Here is a 24180-nt window from a genome sequence, read left to right on the forward strand (position 1 = left end):
ACCGCTCAAACCAGTACAACTAATAGCGATATATATTCATAAAATGGCTGACGAAGTTGTTGACGAGACCCAAAGTGGCGGATTTTTCTCAAATCTTCTGTCAGAATTGATTGGAAGCCCTCTTAATCTTTTGCTTCTTGCAATATGTCTATTTTTATTGTACAAAATAATTGGGGGAAGACGTGATACTACACCCTCGGCGCCGAAGCCGCAGATTCCCCGTTTGAAGAAAAAAGATTTTACACTTGAACAATTGAAAGAATATGATGGCAGAGGTCAAGATGGAAGAATATTGATAGCTGTTAACTTCAAAGTTTTTGATGTAACACGAGGCAAACGGTTTTATGGACCAGGTAGTTTACAGAAGAATAAATATGATAAATTCAACTAAGAAACACAATTTAGGGCTAGACGTTTTTGTGCAAGTCCTAGTCCAAATAGTATTAACTAATAGGGCAATACTTATTAGGTTTTGTAAGGCTGTTTTTGTTTGTTGATGTGTCACCTTCCTATACTTATTAGGTCTTGTAAGGCTGTTTTTGTTTGTTGATGTGTCACCTTCCTAAGTCATAGGACAGAGTGACAGTAAAAAATGATAAAAATAGCTTTACAGCTTCTGAAGAGGTCATAATTGTTTAGACAACACAAACTGTTCATGTCATGGTCATGTTTGCTACTCTACCGACAGGGTTACAATTCCATCCCATTACTTCCAATGGAGATGTAATTACATATTCCAGATCACCTGACTGTGGCGAATCTGGGTCCATTCTCCCAAAATCACGTTTGCTCCCATTATCATTCGCCCCTTTCACATTCGCACCCATTTTATTGGTTTTGTGTTGAATAATTTTTTAATTGTGTTTTAGTTGGTGTAATGCTATAAAAAAATTTTATTGTTTCAAATTACATGTAAAGTGACATTCTAAAAACGTAATCAGGTTTCCTACTTCATAAGCTTTAACCGTACGCAATCATTCAAATCATGAAATATTTCATTGAAAAAACAGCACTAAAATGTTTAAGAGTAACCAGTGTTCCAGCTTGAATTTCAGGGCAGAAGGGTGCTAGCTGTCTGAAAGGGCACTTTAGCGTTATAACCCAGATTTTAAGGGCAATGTTGGACAGTGTATAAATTACCTTGAATATTGCTAGGCTCAGCTGGAGAACATTAGTTGTATTTAAACCATATTCAGAAATTAATGTGTTCTTGATGTTGGTTCCAGTAAGAATTTTTTTTCATCAAATTATCATACCATGAAGCAAAGCATATCATTTTGATGTTAATCTAAACAAACTTGTACATTCGGTATGGAAAATAATCATCAGAAATTTCAATGTTTTATAACTTCGTTATACCAAAATAAACAAGTAGTTTTGAAAGATAGAGTTATACATACAAAATTGAATGTTGAATGTAATTAAATCATCTACATATAAATTACTTGTTCAAACATATAGTATATATATGTTATTGAGAGTTATTTATTATCATTTGAATTGTTACAAAAAAGTATTTTTAAGTACACACCAAAGTGCTCCTCAGTTAGGAGTTTTATAAATATAACAGGTGAGACAGGAGATGATCATATTTTATATTGATGCAATAATATATTGCAGAAGGTATAAACAGATACTTTTTTCTCCATCATTGTTAAAAATAAATTTGTTGAGTGCTCCTATGTCAGGAGGATTATAAAATACAAGAAGTATTAAAAACAGGAAGTGAATCTTATGTTCAAAGTACAAATTTCTTTGATTCCTCTTTAAATTTCATACTCATGGTTATGAAACAAAACATTTTTTACCAATTAAGTCAAAACTATGTATGCCTTTAAAATTGTTTAAGATTTTATTTTTTATGTTATGCCTACTGAAATAAATTTTTTCAGGTGTACATGCTGTACATAAACATTACAAATGGATAACATATTAAATATCTAGTATTTGTTCAATTATCTTAAATCCACTAATTAGCAGTAAACAATCATAAAAAAGGTGATAAAACTGCCAAAGCACTAGGTATTAAACTTAATACCCATCCATGCCATCGTCAGTTAATTAGTGTTACACAATCAGGTAACAATTTTACCGGAAACGCTGGTAGGCATGAAATTTGGAAATTTTATTTTTTTGAAAAGGCAGAGGGGTGCATTCTTTTACTTTGGAGGGCAGAAGGGCGGGGGTAAGCGCACCAAGGGCGGACCGCCCTTCTATTTAGGGCAGGCGGGAACACTGAGTAACCATTGTAACCACTTTCAGAGTTCGCGAAAACTTATTTTGACCCGTTGGTCATGGGACCGACAAAGCATGATTATTTGTCAGTCCTACAAAATTTTAGCCAGTCCTACAAAATCTGTCAATTTAATCTTAAATAAAATTAATGACATATTTTATCGAAAAATAACTTTATTAATATTAGTTTTATTCTTCGCACCCACGGCACAGGCACATTAACAATGAAGGACCAGTTCAGGTCTTTTGATTGTTCTTATTTAAAGTCATCTTCACTATCCATTTCATCATCTGAATCACTTTCTCGGCTGTTACAGTATTTGTTTGCTCCATTGTAGGGTTCAATCGCCGATTGTTTGCCAGGGATGGCTCTATGAACAAATTTAGTAGGCCACATGTAGATCGCCGCTTTGGTTTGTTCATAATAAATCCGTAAACCAGTACCGAAAATTTGCAGCGGGTACATCTGATAACCGATGTAAACACTTATTGAAAACAGTTGAGGTACATCTAATAACCGATGTAAAAAAAGTGCCGAAATATGCACTACAATGGCCGTTTTTAGATCGGTCATCGGGACCGGCACTAGCCTTCAAAATACTGGTCCGAGCCTCATTTTGACCGACAGGACCGACCATTTTCGCGAACTCTGCACTTTATAAACCAAAAGAGCACAAATGTTTAAAAAAAAACCTGAAACATCACATTATACACCATTAAAACACCAACAGTCAGAGCTCAGACATAAATAAGTCTAATTCGGCTTTTGACTCATAGAGGTCTAAATTTGTAGGTTTCAAGATTTGTCTCCCTTTAATTTAAGACAAATTATGACTTCAATAAGTCAATTAGTGTTAAGCAAGAAATATTTACCTGAATTAAAAAGTTGTAAATATTGACTCCTACAAGTCGATAAGTCATGTAAGTTACCAAAATTGGTCAACTTCAAGACCCAAGCATATTTATAAAAAGGTCAAGCATCTACATGAAATAATGACAACATTGAAAGACAATGCTTTGTTTTTTAAAGAAAAAAATGCATGAGAGCCTAAAAAAACTGAGATAGTGTTTATTTACTTTACAATGCAACCATCTATAACCACACAAAATGAGGAAAATAATCTTATGTTAAGTAAAAATGTTCAATCAGATGATTAAATATAGATAGCTCAGGTCCTTGTGAACTACACAAAATGGGGAAAATAATCTTGTGTTAAGTAAAAATGTTCTATTAGATGATTAAATATTGATACATGTAGCTCAGGTCCTTGTGAACGCTCAGACAGCTTTATGATGTCATAGGTGGTGCACTTTGGCCACCAATTAAGATTAAGTCTTTTCATAAACATAAATAGACCTAAACAAGTCTGTCATTTTCTGACTTAAATAAGTCTGAAAATGAAAACACATTTTTATAATAAATACATTTTTTATACGACCGCAAACAAATTTTTGTGGTCGTATATTGGTATGATGTTGGCGTCGTCATCGTCGTCCGAAGACACATTGGTTTTCGCACTCTAACTTTAGTTTAAGTGAATGGATCTCTATGAAATTTTACCTTAAGGTTCAATACCACAAAAGGAAGGTTGGGATTGATTTTGGGGGTTATGGTACCAACAGTTAAGGAATAAGGGGCCAAAAATAAGCATTTTTGTAACTTCCAGACTTAACTTGTGTGTTAGTGCATGGATCTCTCTGACATTGTACCACAAGGTTCCATATCACACAGGGAATGCTGGGATTGATTTTTGGGGTAATTGCCTCAAAATATTAGGAATTAGGGGCAAAAAAACAAGCATTTTTCTAGTTTCATGACAATAACTTGTGTGTAAGTGTATGGATCTTTATGAAATTGTACTACAAGGTTCCATATCACAAAGGGAAAGCTGGGTTTGAGTTTGGGGGTAATTGCCCTAAAAGTTTAGGAATTTGGGACAAAAAAGGGGCAAAAAAACAAGCATTTTTCTAGTTTCCAGACAATAACTTGTGTTCATGTGTATGGATCTCTCTGAAATTGTACTGCAGGCACTATACCACAAAGGGAAGGCTGGGATTGAGTTTGGGGGTGATGAATCATAAGGGGTTTAAAAAATTGGGGGGGGGGGATTTTTTTTACTTTAAAATTTTCCATTTTAAATTGGTTATTTCTGATTTATATATAAAAGCAAATAATAATGATATGGTTTGAATAGGTAAATTAAAATTTTTTAAGTTCTTAGACCACATTCATTCTGTGTCAGAAACCTGTGCTGTGTCAAATATTTAATCACAATCCAAATTCAGTGCTGTATCAAGCTTGAATGTTGTGTCCATACTTGCCCCAACTGTTCCGGGTTCGACCTCTGCGGTCGTATCAAGCTGCGCCCAGCGGAGCATTTTATTGACTTCTGTACAAGTCAAAAACAAAAAAACGACTTGTTTATTCCTGAGCTCTGACTGACCAATAGGCAATACTATCTAATATGCACTAATACAAACAGTTTAATTAAGAATTAATGTATCAAATTCAAATAACAGTCACAATTGTAATCAAAGTTCAAGTCTGATGTGGCGGAAAATCATCAACTGGTATGTCTGATGGTCCAGACAGTCTTCATCAAATTCCCCCAGCCCTGAATTTTTATTAATGAAAATATAGATATTTTGATTTATTCATCTAAAAACATCTAATAATTCAACCAGTTTTTGAATAAAAATAGGGTGCGAATGGACCCAGGGGTGAACATGTGGGGTGCAAAAGTGTATTCAGAGCGAACGGACCCGATACCGACTTTGGTGATCACAATACTGGTATAAAATTTTATTGCAGTATTGCCTTCCAGTAGTCATGGTATTGTTGGTTTTTTAAGATTTGTAATGTTTAATCCTGGAAGTAATATGAGGCAGGCGTTACCTGTGAAAGCAGACAATATCTGTTTAAATTATTTCTTGAATTCAAGCGTATTGTAACCTCAGAATCTGTTGAAAATGATTTTAAAATGTAAGGAATTTATTTTAATTGTTTAACTGGCAGTATTCTTTTGGAAATTAAAAACAACAATTTTGTGTGAAACAATATGATGCTCCTTAGTATATTTTACTCAAAGTCTTGTGACAAATGAGACCGGAAGAAAGAAAGAGATTTTTACGCAAAAGCGGGAAAATAAATTAAAGAAGTTAGAAAAAAAAGTTAACAATTTTGAGTTTATTAGTAATATTAATTTTATTGATTTTCTTACTGTTATTGGGGACTTCGCCCCCATATTATGTTAAGATACAAGACGTCATGACTTTTCTACATGTGTAAGAAATAAATAAACAAATATTCAATATTAGAAAAATATCAACTTTTTTTATGAAACTAAGAACTGTAATGGAATTCCAGACACTTAAGCACCAAGACAAATTGACAGGAGGACATATGTACCTGTAAAAGATAATTTGGCACCTGAGGAGGACATTTCGGTATCAAGACAAATCGGCACCTTGTAATGACAAACACCTACTTTTGTTTATTTTCCACATTTAGCTTTCAGTCAGGGGTTCTACTTGTACAAGTAATATTTATTTACTTGAAGAAGTAAATAAAATATACTTATATAAGTTAATTATATTGTTTGAATAATCTCCCCTTAATTTTCTCAAAAATTTACTTGTATAAGTAATTTTTTTTACAATCATACAAAAATTCTCAAGTTTTGAGATGTAAAAACATGCCTTTTACAATTTTTCTCAGGTTAGCTCATAACTTTTGATTAGAGTTCAATGTTTCATCTCATTAATTCAACAAAGAAACTGATTGCACAAAGATCTTACATTGTGAGTATTTGCGCAAGGCCTTCAAAAATTGCCCCTTGGGGGCTTGTAAATGAGCAGTGTTCTGAAGATAACAGACAAATGAGATTTTCATTGTCCATGAAATTACATTAAATGATATTAGTAAAGACATCTGCCAAGGACAGACAATTCAAAATTCTATTAAGCAAAGAAGTCCTAAGAATTCAAGAAATGAAGATAGGATGGCTTTTTGTCGAGCGTTCGACTTTTGTTGAAAAAGCGAGACATAGCGATCCTGCATTCCGGCAGCGTCCACAAATATTCACTCTGTGGTTGAAGTTTTTGAAATTTTAATAACTTTCTTAAACTATCCTGGATTTCTACCAAACTTGGACAGAAGCTTGTTTATGATCATAAGATTATATTCAAAAGTAAATTTTGTAAAAAAAAAAAATCCATTTTTTCCGTATTTTACTTATAAGTGGCCTTAGTTTTTCTGCCAGGAAACATTACAGTCACTCTGTGGTTAAAGTTTTTGAAATTTTAATAACTTTCTTAAACTATCCTGGATTTCTACCAAACTTGGAAAGAAGCTTGTTTATGATCATAAGATAGTATCCAGAAGTAAATTTTGTAAAAAAAAAATTCCATTTTTTCCGTATTTTACTTGGACTTAGTTTTTCTGCCAGTTAACATTACATTCACTCTGTGGTTAAAGTTTTTAAAATTTTAACAACTTTCTTAAACTATCCTGGATTTGTACCACACTTGGACAGAAGCTTGTTTATGATCAAAAGCTAGTATCTAGAAGGAAATTTTGATAAAATTTTGTTCCATTTTTTCCGTATTTTACTTATAAATGGACTTAGTTTTTCTTCCAGTCAACATTACATACATTCTGCAGTTTAAGTTTTTAAAACATTTATTAGATTCATAAATTATCCTGGATTTTTACCAAACTTGGACAGAAGCTACTTACAATCAAAAGATAGTATAGAGAGGAATATTTTTATTAATTTTTTTCCTCATTTTTGTTGAGCCTGCGATTAACACCAAAAGTAGGCGAGACACTGGGTTCCGCGTAACCCTTACGAATTTTTTACTTGTATAAGTAAAAAAATCTGAATGTCTAAGGGACATAACTAAGCCCAATTTTTAATTAAATAAAATACACTTGTATAAGTATCCTACAAATTTACTTATATATAAGTATATTAATATTTACTTCTTCAAGTAAATAAAAATTACTTGTACAAGTAGTACCCCTGACTGGCTTTCAGACCTTATTAATTATTGCATAACTCAACTGTTTTAGTGGCCTTCCATTAAAATTTCTTGAAACTGGATGTACAGTAACATAATATTGAGATGGTTTGCATGTTATTCGTGTAGCTTAACAATTGGAATATTAAAAACAATAAAATCTATTTACAGGTATCATGGGTATTTTTTTTTCTATAAAATTTTAGAGATCAAATGATCTTCATCTACAAACACAAGCTGTGCACTTTTGATCGTCATTGTGAAAAAACCTATTATGGCTACTTAAAATTTCAATAAATGCATAACTTTAATTTGTAATCAGTTTAATATGTTTTGATAACATGTGCATATCTTCAATCAAATATATACAACTGTACATGATATAAGAGTATCTGGATGGGGTTTACAGAAGAGAGAATAATGGACCAATGCTACAGAATAATAGGCCACACAAATAAAGAATATATAGGAAACAAGGCCAAAAAAAATAAGAATAGAGAATAATGGAGTGTTGAAATATAAAGCAAAACATATATATAAAGAATAGAGAAAAACAGCTTAAAAAATTAAAGAATACAGAATTGAGGGACCCCTCCTCCATCCAGACCCTCATATAATCAAGTTTTGTTTAGTAACAATTCATTTTATTGTAAATATTTATTTTCCTTATATTATCATAGTGAACATAGATTAATAGCAACTGTATTAAAAAAACAATGAAGTGCAATAATGTCTTTGGAAAAGGGTGCTGAAGTGTCTTTGTGCCGAAGTGTCTTGTTACTCTTTAACTGTTTCATGCCAAATACAAAAAACGTTTATATTTTTCTTAAGTTTACATTGACCTTATATTGTTTTTATACTGCAGCTTAATATGGCTTCAATTATTTATCAGTTAATGGAAATGATAACACAAGAATAAAATGTTTTTTCAATCCCTAAATGAAACCCAAACTGTGAAGAAAAGTGACGTTATATGAAATCGACATTGCATGAATTATCACTATCATGACTATATTTGGTAGATATATAAGACAACAGGAAGTGTTCAAGCTGCAGTATAAAATAGAATATACAGTAAATCCACCAATCACTTTGATGTATTATAATCATCATCATGATAAATTAGTAACTAATTACTCTGTGTTCCTGGAATAAGTAGTCATTAAGGAAGTTCGCTTGTCATGTTTTGGAATTTTTGTCAGATTTTCAGAATCCCCTAGTTTTATCTATTTGATTGCCTTAAAAAATTTTGCCCATTGACCCCCATTTTTCTTTTTAAAAATCTTTTACATGCATAATTATAAGCCATCTGTAAAAGTCTTATAAAATCTTAATTATTTTTTAATAGTTTTTGAGAACTTTAACTTGTCAATGAAAAAGCTATGAAAAATCAAGAGAGAATATTTTCCCGCTAAAATTTCAATGGCTAATATCTGGAAAACAAGCACATTGACCTATATTTTATTTTTGCTCTTTTTGTTCCTTTATTAATCCCCTATCAATATAGACTAGTGTTATGAAAAGCTTGTTATTTTGAAACTGAGTAGCGAACTTCCTTAAACAAGCTTGTTATCAAATTAAAATCACTTTGATCTATAATAAAAGTTTTCTTATTTAATTGTTTCTAAATGACAATTATTTAAATGATTAAATTTAAAGGAAAGGTTGCAAATGAGAATCTGACATGTACATGAACAAACAAATTGTAAGTGAATGTTGTGTACATACATATATATATGTTAAAAAGTATTGTTAAAATAATTGACACCGAAGAAGGCTATTTGTTAAGCCGAAATATTTGTCAACACGATTTATTAACAACATCTTCGTATAATACCATCTTATATTAGTATCGTTGTGCAAATCTCTAGACTTATATAATTTTTTTCCTTATCTGCACAGTATCGTCTATTCTAGACGATCCAGTACATAGTAAATTTGCTGGTTGGTCCTTTTTATAGACTTCTATATATATATATATATACACAAGTCTAAATTGAAAACAAAGGTCAAACCAACATGTATGATTGCGTTGTATAAAAACCGCAATTTTTATATGTGTGCATGCAAAACAAATTTCTTGTTGGAGGGGTCTAAATACAGCACAAACAACATTTTCCAAAAAGACCAAAAAAGTGAAAAAGTATATTTTAACATATATATATATACAGTTGTCACTACACATAGGCAAACATATTATATATATAAATTTACAGTGATTGTATGCTTCTAAAAATAGAATAGCATCCTGTAATTATACTGAAGAGATGAGTAGATGATCATTCCTTTACACTTTAAAATACTTTGTGTATTGAGTTTAGACGTTCTTGTTTAATTCCTACGAGAAGGTAACACCTCCCTAAACAATAGCTGATCTTTTATCAGCTATAGTTAGAAGACGGGATAAGGTGTCTCCGCAATGCTACGTTGTGTTGTCATAGAAGTATGAAGTGAAAAGTACAGGTTACAGCCCCGGTTGGGGAGGAAGTAAAGATTCAGATCTACTCATATTTTGTGAGGTTGATTTTCTAGGCACTTTATAAATATTCTTATGCCTGGTATTTCTTAATCATAAGAAATCCGATGGACAAGGTATAATTTACAGATGTTATTACACATAGGCAGACATATACATGTATATATATATAAATGTGAATTATTTTGTTAATATGTGTCTCATAAGCCAACTTAATGGCTGGATATTGATTGTTTAAATGTGTATTTTTATTACGTTATTGTATATTAATCATGTTAATGTACAATCAACATGATCAATATATATGTGACACAATAATAAAATAAAATTTATACATGAAGAATAATAAATAATGCTTTGAGGAATTTGAATTAATTGATTTTATATTTATTACATTGTATTAGAAAGAAAAATTATCTTCAGTGTTGAAAAAAAAAAATTCTGACATTGAAATAAGTTTAAAAATTATAAAGTGTTAATATAAACTAAAAAAAAGTATAAAAAGATATTGTCCTGTAAAAACTAAACTGACACTAATTACATGTACAAAAGCAGCAGAAAATCATCTCTTTTAATAACAAAATTACCACTTTCAATTTCAAGTACCTGGTTGATTAATTGGAATGAAGTACATGTACAGATATTATTTTGTCTTCTTATAAATCTGACAGACAATAAATAGCTAGCTATTGCAAAGTATTCCTTATCAACATGAGCCAAATCTTTAGTACTTCCCTAAAAACTTTGCTGATACACAATTATTTATGCTTTGTCCACCATACATGTATATATAAATATATATATAACATAATTTGATTAAATCATTACTTCTAACAATACTGGTATACTGGTATACAATCATATTCCAGTATTGTAGTATTTTTTGAAAAAAAACAACAATGCAATACATGATAAAGATATCATACCAGTATTGTGATCACCAAAGTCAGGTGATCCCATATTTCTAATAACTGACATTTTCCCCAGAATGTTTATTCCCCCACCCCTGCTGAGGGGGCATTAAGTGTAACCCTTGTCCTTCCGTACGTACTGGTATGTACGTCCAAATATTAGTTTCCTTTCCCTTACTTTGGTTTGCCTCAACCAAATGTTATGAAACTTATGTTCGAATTTTGGTGGTGTCATTGTTACCGTTCTAGAGTTATGCCCCTTTATAAACGGAAAAATTGCTTTAGTTTGCCTCAACAAAATGTTATGAAACTTATACACAATGCTTATTACCATTAAACACAATTTGGGTGGCATCACTTTTACAGTTCTCTTGTTATCAGTGATCTGGAAGGATTTTTTCTCTATGGGCCCAGGGCCCCCCAAAAATAAATTCAATGGGCCATTTTTAGAATGAATGGGCCATGTTGTCAAATGAGTGGGCCATTCGTTTACAATAAAAAAAATATAAAAAAAGTGTATATTTCACTGTACTTAAAAGTATGATTCTAATTAATATCATGGATATTGTTCCTGTGATTTTGTAATTTCAATTTCAATGAATATACAATAACTTTTACCAAACCGGGCAATATTTACGATAACCTTTATTTACAATGTTAAAACTTGTACTGTTCCCTTGTTCATGTTCATGTTTTTTTTTACATTAAATTTGGGTCTTCGTCGATACCATACTTATTCCAGACGTTCCGTATTAGAGGACGTTTCTGGCATTTCCTCTGCACTTGTATTATTATTACTTCATCACGATGACAAGAATAACAGTAGAGAGCAACGTTAATTGATAAGACACAACAACAATTCGCTGAAGGCATGTTTACAAAATTCAAAACTAGCCAAAGACCAAAAAAATTGACAAGGACAGTTAAGCCCCTTTTATGGAGACAAATACTATGCTATTCATAAAAAGGCTTTTGGATTTTTCAATCGAAATAATAGCAAGCTTACTTAAAAGATTATAATTAGAGAAGAATTATCGCCTGTACTAGCAAATTTAAAGTTGTTTACATGATAAAAAATTATATCATGAATGATGGTTAATTACGTTTTTTGGGTAATCAGTCATCCCGCATGTTGCTATAGCCTGGGATCCTGTGACTCTTTTCACAATAAATCTTACGATTAAAATTGATCGTAAGTTATACTGAAATGTTTATGACTTACGAGTATTTTTACTCTTAAGTTTTTTTGTGAAAAGAGCCGCTGGCCAACTGCTTGACAGTAGTATTAGATTGGGTCAGGATGCCAGGCTAATGTTGCTATTATTACCATAGGAAAACACCCGAGACGTCCCAAAAATATATAGGTGCTCCTATCATTGGAGTAAACACTACACAGTTGTGTACTCACACATGGCGGTACGAAATACGACCGGAAATCCATTTGACGATATCTCAACGTTTCAAAACGAAGTGAAAAATATCATGCGTCACACGGGCGCTTACATTTGTCACTCTATGCGCCAATTCTGGTCGATAAGCGCAATTGGCGCAAGGCGCACGTCCTTCCCGATCACTGGTTATGTCTCTTTATAACGTTATATACATACATGTATGCAAGTGGGGACATCAACTGTGTCCCATGGACACATTTTCCAGTTATTTATATTTAACACTATTTAATAAGTACTCTATAAAGCTTTATGATGGCTAAATTATCTTCAGCCATTGCCAACTGATTCCTGCCATCGTTATATTATCTTCCGCTATTGTCAAATGATCTCCACCTTTGTCAAAATATGTTTGTTTCGCTAGCCGCCACCCTTTTTCTTCGCAATTATAATCAATTGCATGTAATTGTATTATAATCCAAAGGGTCCCCCTGATTATAGAACTTTGTAAACAAAGCCCTCAGGGATATCCGGCTATAGATCGCTAATCACTTGTACAGGTAGATCAACACACCTAGGCCTGACAGGAGAACATTTTATCAAGATAGAAGCTTAATTGCATTATTTATTTACGTTTCAGCAAATGCTCATGAAAATTTAGATTAAAAAGTAAATTTTAAATCCAGTTACGAAGAAAAAAATTTAACAAGTCGAACACGTGCTTTTATATTGACTTCTGCAATCAGTATCCCCCTTTTTAAATGAGTACAAAATAAGAAGTAAAACAGAACATAATTTCATGCCAAATAACACGAGTACAACAATTATCGATATTATTGAATCACTTTACAATTTTAAAAGTATCAAAATACATGAATACTAACTGCTGCTGAAACTTGATAATTTGAAGGTATTGCGTATCATAATTCTGAATTCATTTCATTGCTTACAATCAAATTAATACTTCCAGTTTACATTCAGAATCGAAAGATGCATGTCGCATAGTCTATTACTATGAAAGGAGTTGGTTCATGAACTCATAATTTTGGCCCTAAAATTCAGAAATTTTTTAACTGCAATAATATTGTGAAATTTTTCTGAAAACATATGTTAGAATGTCCAATTATTTCAGTTAAAAAAAAGATTTTCACCAATTGCGTCATTGGTGATGTAAATTGTGACGTCGTATATGTAGCTGAATTTGTTACCTACATTGTACTGATTTTCTGCATAATTTGGGAAAAGATATGACAATTTTCAAAAAAAAATTAACAGTGATGCCACCCCTCACCAATGAATATTCATTTTAAAATGTTTTAAACATACCATGTTCTTTACTTTTCAACCAAAATTTCATTGGGCAAGGGGTGGCACCACATATGAAATCATGAAGTAAGGTCGAAAAAGATGACAAATTTCTATAAAAATGGACTAAAATAAAATCTATTCCTTTTCAGGCTAATATACTTATAATTTATGAAGCAGATATACAATTTTTGGTATTATACTTTAAAAAATAATACATTTAGCTATACATACACAGTAGATTTATTCAAACAATTAAAGTTTAAAAATCACACTTTTACAGGGCCGTTTAGTGGTGTTACTGGCTCTACTCCTTTGCAGTTAAAAGTCATTTAAACCATTTTAAGTTGTAAAAGTTTGCCCTCCAAATCTGTATTCAATGTTTTACAAAACGTCATATGAAAAGTTTCCAGGTCTACTTCAATAATTCCTCAACACACTGGATTCTATTTCCTTTATAATTTTATGCAATAAATATATGAAAATAGGCCTTTCTTACATCATGTACCTCTACAAATTTAAAGTGTAGACAATTTAAAAGGGAACCAGGCCATCGTTTCAGTAACAATTTTACGATTCATAGGATGAACATAACTTAAATCATGTACCTCTACGAATTTAAAATGTAGACAATTTAACAGGGAACCAGGCGATCTTTCAAGTTACAATTTTACAATGCATAGGATGAACTTAACGTAAATACTATTCAACCGATCAAGACAACGGAGTGGGTTTGAATTACGACCGCTTTCTTTTTGTTGTTATCTAAATAAAATGAAACTAAAGTTCAGAGAATACTTTGTATCTGATATAGTTTTGATTAGTACGTTTCAATAGACAAAAACACAAAAAAGAATTAAATGGGAAAAAAAAAAGATGAATAACCTAAAAATGTTTGTACATTCATGAGCCAAGGTAATTCTGGGACATAATATATTGTATAATAGTCCCAGGTAATTGCAGCTTTGATTGGTATAAACATGTCAAGGTATTTGGCACTTATTCTTTTGTGCAGCTAAAAAGCAATGCAAATGCTCCTTGTCATGCAAGTCTTGACACTTTCACAACAAATCATTAGCTAAGACCCTTACTAACTGAATATTTGATTTTCTGTCAGGACATGCATTTTTCAGAATGTGACAGGCTAGGGTTAAACATGCTTGTGAGTGTTCAACCCTCCTCTCACATGACTAACCTGGGACAGAGGTGTTACAGCACAACATAAGAACAAAGTCATTTGCAAATGGCTTAAATACAACTAAATACATATGTAAATGGATATGACACACACAAAAACCAAATAACATAAAAACAGGGTTGTTTTTCGATTCTGAGAATATTGAGTAAAACCTGTAAAAAATGTCTAAATCATTATGGCCGTATTATTATTTTTGAGACTACAGATTAAAAACTACAGAATTTTTATGGTTGTTCCCCTCTTGCATGTCTTGTTCAAGTTGTTGTTAATGGTCAACACAAATCTTCTCTTTTTCAGATGGTGCCTATGGAGTATTTGCAGGTAGAGATGCATCAAGAGGTCTTGGTACGTTCTCACTTAATGAGGAGGCTCTAAAGGATGAATATGATGATCTGTCAGATCTCAATCTAGAACAAATGGAAAGAGTCAAAGAATGGGAGATGCAATTTACAGGTAAATAAAACTGGTGTAATAGAATCCGCAATACTGTGGATTCATCATTATTCGTGGGATACCAATTTTTCCTAGATATCATTAGTATAGGTAACCCACGAATTAAAATGTTCAACGAAGTACATATGTTCTCAGGCTTGTGTGCAAAATTTGGCAAAATCACAAAAATAAGGGAACACCCATTTAACTTCAAGGAGGGGTTATGGTTTTTACCTAAAAAAATATTCTGATCCCCAATTTGATGAAAACAAATATTGTGGTCAAGCAGATGACTAAAAAAATATTCTGAATCCAGATTTTCCCCATACCTTAGTTTAAGTTTTGAAAAAAATAATTTGATTGATAGCGTCGAAAAACTAAAAAAAAAATTCACGCTTTGCTCGAAAAAAAAAATTCTGACTCAAAAACCATAACCCCCCCTTGAAGTTAAATGGTTGCTCCCTAAACAGTCAGAGCTCAGACATAAATAAGTCTAAATCTGCTTTTGACTCGTAGAGGTCTAAATTTGTAGGTTTCAAGATTTGTCTCCCTTTCAGGGATGGGCACGATTACTGACAAATGTAATCAATTAATAATCGATTACTTGAAGGATTTTTGTGCAATCGATTAATAATCGATTACTCAAATTGTTGTATGTAATCGATTGCAATCGATTACTTTATCAAAAGTAATTACATTACTTTTCGATTACTGTCAATTACATGCTTCAAAATTTTAACAAAAAAATAAAGTTAGTTAAACACAATTATTTTGCTCAAAGTTTGTATAGTGGAAATTTCGAACTTTACCAAAAACAGCATTTAAAGCATTGTTTCCAAATTATAAGTTGACAGTTGTTTTAGATGGAATCTCTTACTGAGAATCAGAAATATTAAAATAAATCTTGAAATTTTGACTTTCAACATGAATGAAAGATGATATTGCATTGCATCAATCACTTATTTATATTTAAGGTTTTTTCAAAAATTTTGCTTTCATACTGACTTAAGTTAATGTTTTTGTTTTTACTCATTAAAAACAGGTATATTTTAGCATAGTTAATTACAATGTTGGAAGTTTTCTCTGACAAAAATATAAAAAAGTAGAATAATTAATTTGTTCAGCTAATTTTAGAGATCAAAATTTATAATTATATGCATAATTTAATCCTTTTGTTTGGATAACCACCCTAATTACAGGTTATAAAACTGCCATTGGAGTACAATTTATAACCTGGGGCAAATATAATGTAAATCTCCCTCTTAATTAGACATACAGTAATTGAAATAAAAACAAAGTCTGTATCTTATTGATTAGAAGACTTTGATCATCTGATTAGTAAAGACAAGAAGTTTGTTAAGATTTTTTTATTCTCTAATCAAATTATAAACAATGTATATTTATAGTGTCAAAGAGGGATACATATATCTATTTCTGAAAAGAATTTCAATGCATAGCCATTGGTTCATTGTTAAAAGGATTTTGTGTACTTTCTCAATTTTTATATACATGTATATCATAACATTATAAGAAATCAACTGTTTATCTATTCTTAGTATAAATTTCAACTCTTATTGAAAATTATGCTTAAAGGAATTTTAATACAAATAAGCTTACTACTTTAATGTAGTACAGAACTTAACTTAAGACACATTTCTTATTCGAAATCTATTTTCTTATTTCAAATCTATTTTCTTATTTCAAATCTATTTTCTTATTTAAATATAAAAGGTCTTGAATTGTTGACAAGCACATAAATCCATTTGTTTCGAAAGCTAGATATAAAGTAAATTTTGGAAGGGGATCTGGTTGAAAATAATGCAGCTCGAGACAATAGATAGAAATAAGGCAGTTGATAAACTCTTTAAGTCATATCAATACATTCTATTTTATCTGTACTACAAAGTGATGAATACATATACATATTTCCATTTAAAATAGGTTATATATCTTCAAACAATTTTACAAAAGTAATCGAAATGTAATCGAAAAGTAATCGATGATTACATCATAATTTTTGCTGTAATCGATTAAATTACGATTACATGTAATCGAAAATGTCTTAGATTACAGATTACTGTCGATTACTGGAAAAAATGTAATCAATTACAATCGATTACGATTACAGATTACGATTACCCCATCCCTGCTACCTTTAATTTAAGACAAATTATGACTTCTATAAGTCAATTAGTGTTAAGCAAGAAATATTTGACCTGAATTAAAAAGTTGCAAATATTGACTCCTACAAGTCCATAAGTTACCAAAATTGGTTAACTTCAAGACCCAAGCATATTTATAAAAAGTTCATGCATCTACATGAAATTATGACAACATTGAAAGACAATGCTTTGTCTTCTAAAGAAAAATATGCATGAGAGCCTAAAAAAACAGAGATAATGTTTATTTACTTTACAATGCAACCATCTATAACCACACAAAATGAGGAAAATAATCTTATTTCAAGTAAAAATGTTCAATCAGATGATTAAATATAGATAGCTCAGGTCCTTGTGAACTCTCAGACAGGTTTATGATGTCATAGGTGGTTTACATTGGCCACCAATTAAAATTAAGTCTTTTCATAAACATAATTAGACCTAAACAAGTCTGTCATTTTCTGACTTAAATAAGTCTGAAAATGAAAACACATTTTTATAACAAATACATTTTTTTTCACTTCTGTAAGTCAAAAACAAAAAACGACTTGTTTGTATCTGAGCTCTGACTGCTAAATATCCATATAAAATGCCATTTGTAGTCAATCCAAGATTGAAGAAAATTGGTACCCACGAAAGTTGATGAATCCTCTGTACATCAGGGGTCACCACACCAGGCAAAGTGACCAACTATGTTGCCCTACCACTCCCTACTTCGCTCTAGAAAAGCTCCAGGGAGAAATTTATGTCGCCCTCGATTTTCAGTAAAATTCCCCAATTTCTCATGATTTTTGAAAAATTCTCGATCCAAATGCAAAAAAATTCCATTCTCAATTTTAATCAGATATTCAACGAAATAAAAAACATGTTATCATGTTTATCCCCGAATTCAGACTTGAATTGTCCACCGTCTTATTCTCCAACATTAAAATTGCAAGACAAGGTGTACTGTAAGCATGATAAGCAAGAAACAAGAAAAAAACTTGATTTTGTGATGTTTGTTTATTTTCTAACATCTTTGTTATTGAAATTGTAGAAGGCGCCCTTTTTTCTTTCAAAACTCTTATCATCTGCCTAATCTAATCATCTACCTAATCCATATTAATATGCAATTTGGGTTTTGAAATCTAATATTTACTGACATGACTGATAGATATCAAAATTTGATGCTTCATTAAAAAAATCTCATTTCTTTTCAAAAGTTGCATAATGTAACTGGAATCCTCTTGTATTTAAACTACGTACAAAGTTTATTTTTTGTAGTCAGCCGGGAACCAGCACAATGATGAATAACCTACAAAATGTAGTCTGTTTTTCGTTCAGGATTTGGTGTTATATAGACTGCTGCATGTGCTATGACATGTATGATTTAGCTAATGGTCCTTTAAACAATATTGTGATGAATACATTTAACATTAATTTACTAAAGGACAACACTTAACTTCAAAGACAACACTTAACTTCCAGAGTTGTATATTTTTGTAAACTATGAAGTACGAATTTTCCACCACATCTGGCACAGTATTTGTTTTTGATTTACAAGTACTTAATTCAATTTCCGGTAATGACATTTACAACTTTTCCAATGTTACTTTTTATAATTTTGTCACATTTTAACACTCCTGAAGTGTTTTAGAATCATTTAGAATCATTTTCAATGTCTACTTGATGACATCTTCGCTAGCCAAGGGTTACGATCCACTTCCCTCCTCTCCACCCTTGGCGGATTGAGATAGAATTTCGGAGACACAAGGTAATGATTTTCATTGGTTGCAGTCGAAACTCGCTGCATCCAATCAAAAAGTGCCTATAACATGATCATGTGTAAATGTAGAAAGTGTATGTAAACAATTGCCACGTGCTTATTGTGCAACAAGCCTTTACATCCCTAAACATACAACTATATTTAGTGACAATTTGAATGTTTTTAATCAATTGATAGAAGTTCCTGTGTATGTTTCTTGCACAAATGCATGAATGTCAACGTATATTTTCGTTTCCTGCTTTACCGAGTGTGTAGAATCTAGACGCTACCGTGTTTTTACCTCCAAATTGAAGAGTTCAAGTGCTACCATTGGTCATGAATAATGTATTCGGAATGGGCGTGACTTTAATCTACCGATAGATGGCGCAACATTGTTATCACAAATGTTGGTTTAATCTGCCAAGGGTGGAGAGGAGGGAAGTGGATCGTAACCCTTGGCTAGGGAAGATGACTTGATGATAGAAAACAGCCTTTTCCTTGAAAAAAACACAAACAATCGCACACGATTTGAAATTAACAAGAGTTTTACTACACGTTTTCAGCAAGTGACAAAAATTTTTTTTTCTGAATTCTTTTTAAGAATAAAGAACAAATATATTTGTTTATTCATTATGAAATGGCAATAAAAGACAGTGAAACCATATTCAAGATATATAGACTTACTTATCAATTAATAATTATTATTTTTCTTGCTTTATTTAAACACAATTATGAGCAATTGAAAATAGACTTTTGATTGAAAAATCTTTGATCAGTTGCATCAAAATTTGACTAATTTCAAACTTCAATTCATTCAGTCCTAGCTGCAGAACCATAGCTCTTATGGTCCTTATATTTTTTGACAATTTGTGTCCGTAGGTATAAAAAAAGGGAAAGATGCTTAGAAAATTTAATTCTTAGAAAGTATTTATGCGATCCATCAATTTTCCCTGAAGTCTACCTGTTGGGGCTTCACTTCTCCCTGAAGTCTCCCTGTTGGGGCTTCACTTCTCCCTGAAGTCTACCTGTTGGGGCTTCACTTCTCCCTGAAGTCTCCCTGTTTGGTCTTCACTTCTAACTGTTTGGCTGCCAGGGAGAAGTCTTCCCTATAATTCTAAAGTGTGGTGACCCCTGGTACATTATGATTGTACATGTTTTATATATAAATAGCATATAAAATGTAAATGCAATTTTTGACATTAACAAATCAGTTTGCAAGCATTCATTAGGACATGTAGGACAACTTTACCAAACGTTGATGGAACTTGCTATGAAGTTTGACTTTCATAATTTTGCTTCCATTAATATCTCCCATCTAAGTGATTATAATAATGTTCTCCATATATTCATTGATATTGTATCTATATTATTTTATTTTACACCTACAAAAAAAAATTGGAAACAGGAAATGGGTCTAAGAGACAACAGCCTGACCAAATACATGTAGCAGAAAACAGCCCAAGGTCACTCAAGAAAATCCCGCACCTGGAGACAAGCTTTAGTTTGCCCCTAAACAATAATGTATACTAGCTTAGCGAAATGGACGCCACACTTAACTCTGAAAATGTACAATTCTCAATTCTCAATTTTAAATGAACCAAAAACTTAAGTAACACAAGACTAACAAAGGCTAGAGGTTCCTGACTAGTCAGATACAAACATGCGGTGGGCATGGTGGGGTTAAACATGTTTGTAAGATGTCAACCCTCCCCCCCCCTTTTATACCTCTAGCTACATGTAATGTTGACTAAACAAACGCACAGCAAGTTATTAGAGAAAAATAACATACATGTCGTTAGTGTGGGCTAAAATATAAAAAAACTGTGATAACATATGTATGTTACATGTTTCAAAGAGGCAATATACTTCCTTTACTTTGATAAATTGTATACAAGTTCTACATGTTCTATAGGTATTATTATAGTCTTTATGTATACTAAACTTTAGAAAGATATAACAGTTCATAGTTTGCCAATCATGTATAGTACACCTATGTTATTACAGAAAATATATGCCTGTAATAACTAATGGGTGTTATTACACCTTCTCTACATCTCTTCAAAGCCATTTCTCAGACATATATCACAATATATTTTAATTCATTGTAAGAAATAATGATCAGAGCATGCAATGAGGGTCTGCGCAAGATTCCAAGTAATTCCCTAGTGTCTCATTTAATAAGTTACATGCCTGTAATAACTAATAAAATTGAGAATGGAAATGGGGAATGTGTCAAAGAGACAACAACCCGACCATAGAGCAGACAACAGCCCAAGGCCACCAATGGGTCTTCAATGAAACTAAGCCTTGTTATTACAGCTTAGTGTATCCCTTAAAAGCCTTGTCTCATTGATTTACCATGGTTGATAAAAAATGTATTAATTGAATTGGAAATTTAATTATATAGGTTATGTATTAAGTTTCTGCGCAAAGTTTCAAGAAATCCCAAGAGCCTACTAAAAATAAAAATATTTTTGATGTATTAACCAATAACAAACATGTGTTACTACAGATTAAGAAAAAAAGAGCAGACAACTCATGAAAGTATCTATAATAACACATGTATGTTATTTTTTCTCTAATAACTTATTTAAGTGAGACCCTTGACTGTTGATTTTGCTGATCATGACATGTACAGCCACTATGACAAAATAGGAAATACCAGATTACATTAAACAATCAGAAAGCTCTGACAATGCTGTAAATTTACTACTATTCAATAGTCCTGTATTACTTTATCACCCACGAACAGTGAATTTTATCATTTTATGTGCAAAACTCAACAGGATCACTATCATGAGGGTTATTCCAGAAAAAAAATGTATGGGGGTTTGGGGGTTGGAAGGCAGTTTGTTTCAGCACCTGCCACCCAGACAATTGTAATTGAGAATCATAGTGCATTATAGTGTAAAAAGTTGATCTGATACCCATCACCCATGTATTATTAATATAAAGTGCCTTCCACCCCCCCCCCCCCCCCCTCCTTTGCTTTGAATATATATATATGACATGTAAGAAGGATTTGAGTGCACTGAAAATATTCTACGATACTTACATTTAAACTACATGCACAGTTCAAGCAACTTTCAAATGTTTGTCAAATGACTAATTAACATTGCTTAATCTAAACATGCTAAGTTCAATCAATTTATAAAACAATTATGTATAAGATAACACTTATAAAAGAAGATAATTTAGTATCCTTTAAATACATGAAGTAAGTAAATGCAAATATATTTTCAGAGAAATATGATTATGTTGGACGGTTACTAAAGCCTGGAGAGACACCAAGAGAATATTCCGATACAGAAGATGAACATTCAGAAGACAAGAGCACAGAAGAGAAAAAGAAAGACTAGTTTGTTTTTGTTAAGTTGTTGACTGGTGCTATCTGCCATGTTTAAGCCAACTAATCTGTCTGGACCACATTGACATGTAATAAATCCAAATTAGTGCTGTCCTTTTTATAGTAGTCCTGAATCATTAGCACTTAATCCAAAAATGTTGTTGTTTATATGTTATGTCCAAGACATAAAGGTCTTTTAGAATAATGTGATTTAAACATGTTGACGCTAAAGCGTTAGATTAACAATGATTCATGATTTAGATATCTTGACCATATCAAGGATTTACATACATAGTTTTTGTGGTCAGTTGTTGCAACTTAAATGAAAGAAAAGTATTTATTAAAAATCTTGTACACGATTGTCAAACTGCTTTTAGTCTTATTTTAATTTTTTTTTTTACTTTTTCATATTGTATAAATGTATATGCTATTTATATTAAATGAGTATTACATGTATGTTATTTGTATCAATTTTGGGGGATCATATTGTGCAATGATGTGGCTGGTTTATTTTGCTATAGCTTGCTTTGATATATACTAGTAGTAAAACTACTTACAGGTTACCTGATCATCATGCATATTTCAAAATATAATATTTTTCGTCTGAACTAACATAAATATTTAAGAAGTGATCATTTCCAAATTAGCAAAGTGTAAAACCTTTTCTGAATAGAAATAAAGCTTTCTTTCTGAGCAGTTTGATCAAATCATGCTAGCATGGAAAGACACCAAGAATTTTTCCCACAAGCAAATTAATTTCACTATCTTTTCTTCATTATTTGTCCCTCAAGGCTTTGATATATCTGTTACCTGATTCTTAAAAAAAAAAAAAAAATTGATGGAGCAGCTTCAATGGCTAATTTTACCATATCATATCTTGTCATCGCTTAGTAGAAGGAAACAAGATAGTACCTTAACAGTATGTATCTAAGTGCCTGATTTTAATTCCTTCCTATTACCAGATGAACAAAGGAAGGCTAGGCTGCTGAGTTGACTAAGTAGGTAGATTAATGAGATCTTCTTGTGACTACCTTTGTGTTGTATTGTATCACATATATCTTATTAGCTGATATATTTATAATCATTTTTCAAATTGAAGATTAGCTTTAATTATCCATGTCGCTCTATGTTAAAAGCTGACACCAGAAATATTAAATTCTTTGTATTTTATGAAGTCTGTTCATTCACTGATGCAGAAAACTCAATTTGATTTAAGATGCATTTTGAAAGGTTGTCTTTTTTCAATATTGATAATTTAAAAAAATTTTTTTTTTATTTATTCCAGATACAATTTACCATGTTTAACATATGAGCTGCACATATGAGCAGCGTCGGAAAGAAATCGACCTTATACAAGTGCACGTATACATGTACATGTATAAGACTTTGATTGATTTTGGAACATTCCAATACGAAATAAAGATGAATTTTGGTCTGTTTTGTAGGGTTCTTATAACAACTCAATTTTCAAAGAGTTACAAACTTTGCATTTGTAGAGAATTTTTACACCCGATATAGGTTAACAGATGTATTGATATTCATTTGCATCAGGTCAATTTCTATCCTACGCAGCTCATAGATTGTTTCTCTTCAAATGAGATATAGTAACTAGTTCTAAACAACAGCAAGAGCAATTATGGAAACGGTACAAATTAATTTACTATTATGTTATTTAAAACTACAATTATGTAAGCTTATAGTTTAATATATCCAGTGCTTTAATTGTTTAACTATAGTATGTTGTTTACTGCTCTAGTGTCGGAAATATACAGATTGCTTTAAACTGGATAATTATGATAATTCTAAATAAGGAAGCTTTTGCTGTACATTTACAAAAAAAGACATTAGGTTAAATGTTGCCAGAATGTTTTTAAGCTACTGTTTGGGTGAGTTAAGTAAATTTTGTAGAAAAGAAACAACAAAATTTAATGAAAAAAATTGAAAAAAAAGATTCAATAGTTTCA

At 31.5% G+C, this 24180-nt stretch overlaps 1 protein-coding gene across 1 annotated transcript; it reads left to right on the forward strand.

The window, feature by feature from the left end:
• On the forward strand, positions 1–22672 carry LOC127714927 (membrane-associated progesterone receptor component 1-like). The gene is made up of 3 exons (XM_052220948.1): positions 1–353; positions 14833–14988; positions 22114–22672. The coding sequence occupies exons 1-3, from the start codon at positions 44–46 to the stop codon at positions 22227–22229; spliced, it is 582 nt and encodes a 193-aa protein (XP_052076908.1). The 5' UTR covers positions 1–43; the 3' UTR covers positions 22230–22672.
• The last annotated feature ends 1508 nt before the right edge of the window (positions 22673–24180 follow it).

The sequence above is a fragment of the Mytilus californianus genome, unplaced genomic scaffold (assembly GCF_021869535.1).
Source record: "Mytilus californianus isolate M0D057914Y unplaced genomic scaffold, xbMytCali1.0.p SCAF_9, whole genome shotgun sequence".
Lineage (NCBI taxonomy): Eukaryota > Metazoa > Mollusca > Bivalvia > Mytilida > Mytilidae > Mytilus > Mytilus californianus.

Bases quoted from the DNA above. Each gene is read 5' to 3' on its own strand.
- LOC127714927 (XM_052220948.1), top strand. From the start codon at position 44: ATGGCTGACGAAGTTGTTGACGAGACCCAAAGTGGCGGATTTTTCTCA. The intron at 354-14,832 runs GTAGTTTACAGA...TCTCTTTTTCAG, and splicing joins CAAACGGTTTTATGGACCAG to ATGGTGCCTATGGAGTATTT. The intron at 14,989-22,113 runs GTAAATAAAACT...ATATATTTTCAG, and splicing joins ATGGGAGATGCAATTTACAG to AGAAATATGATTATGTTGGA.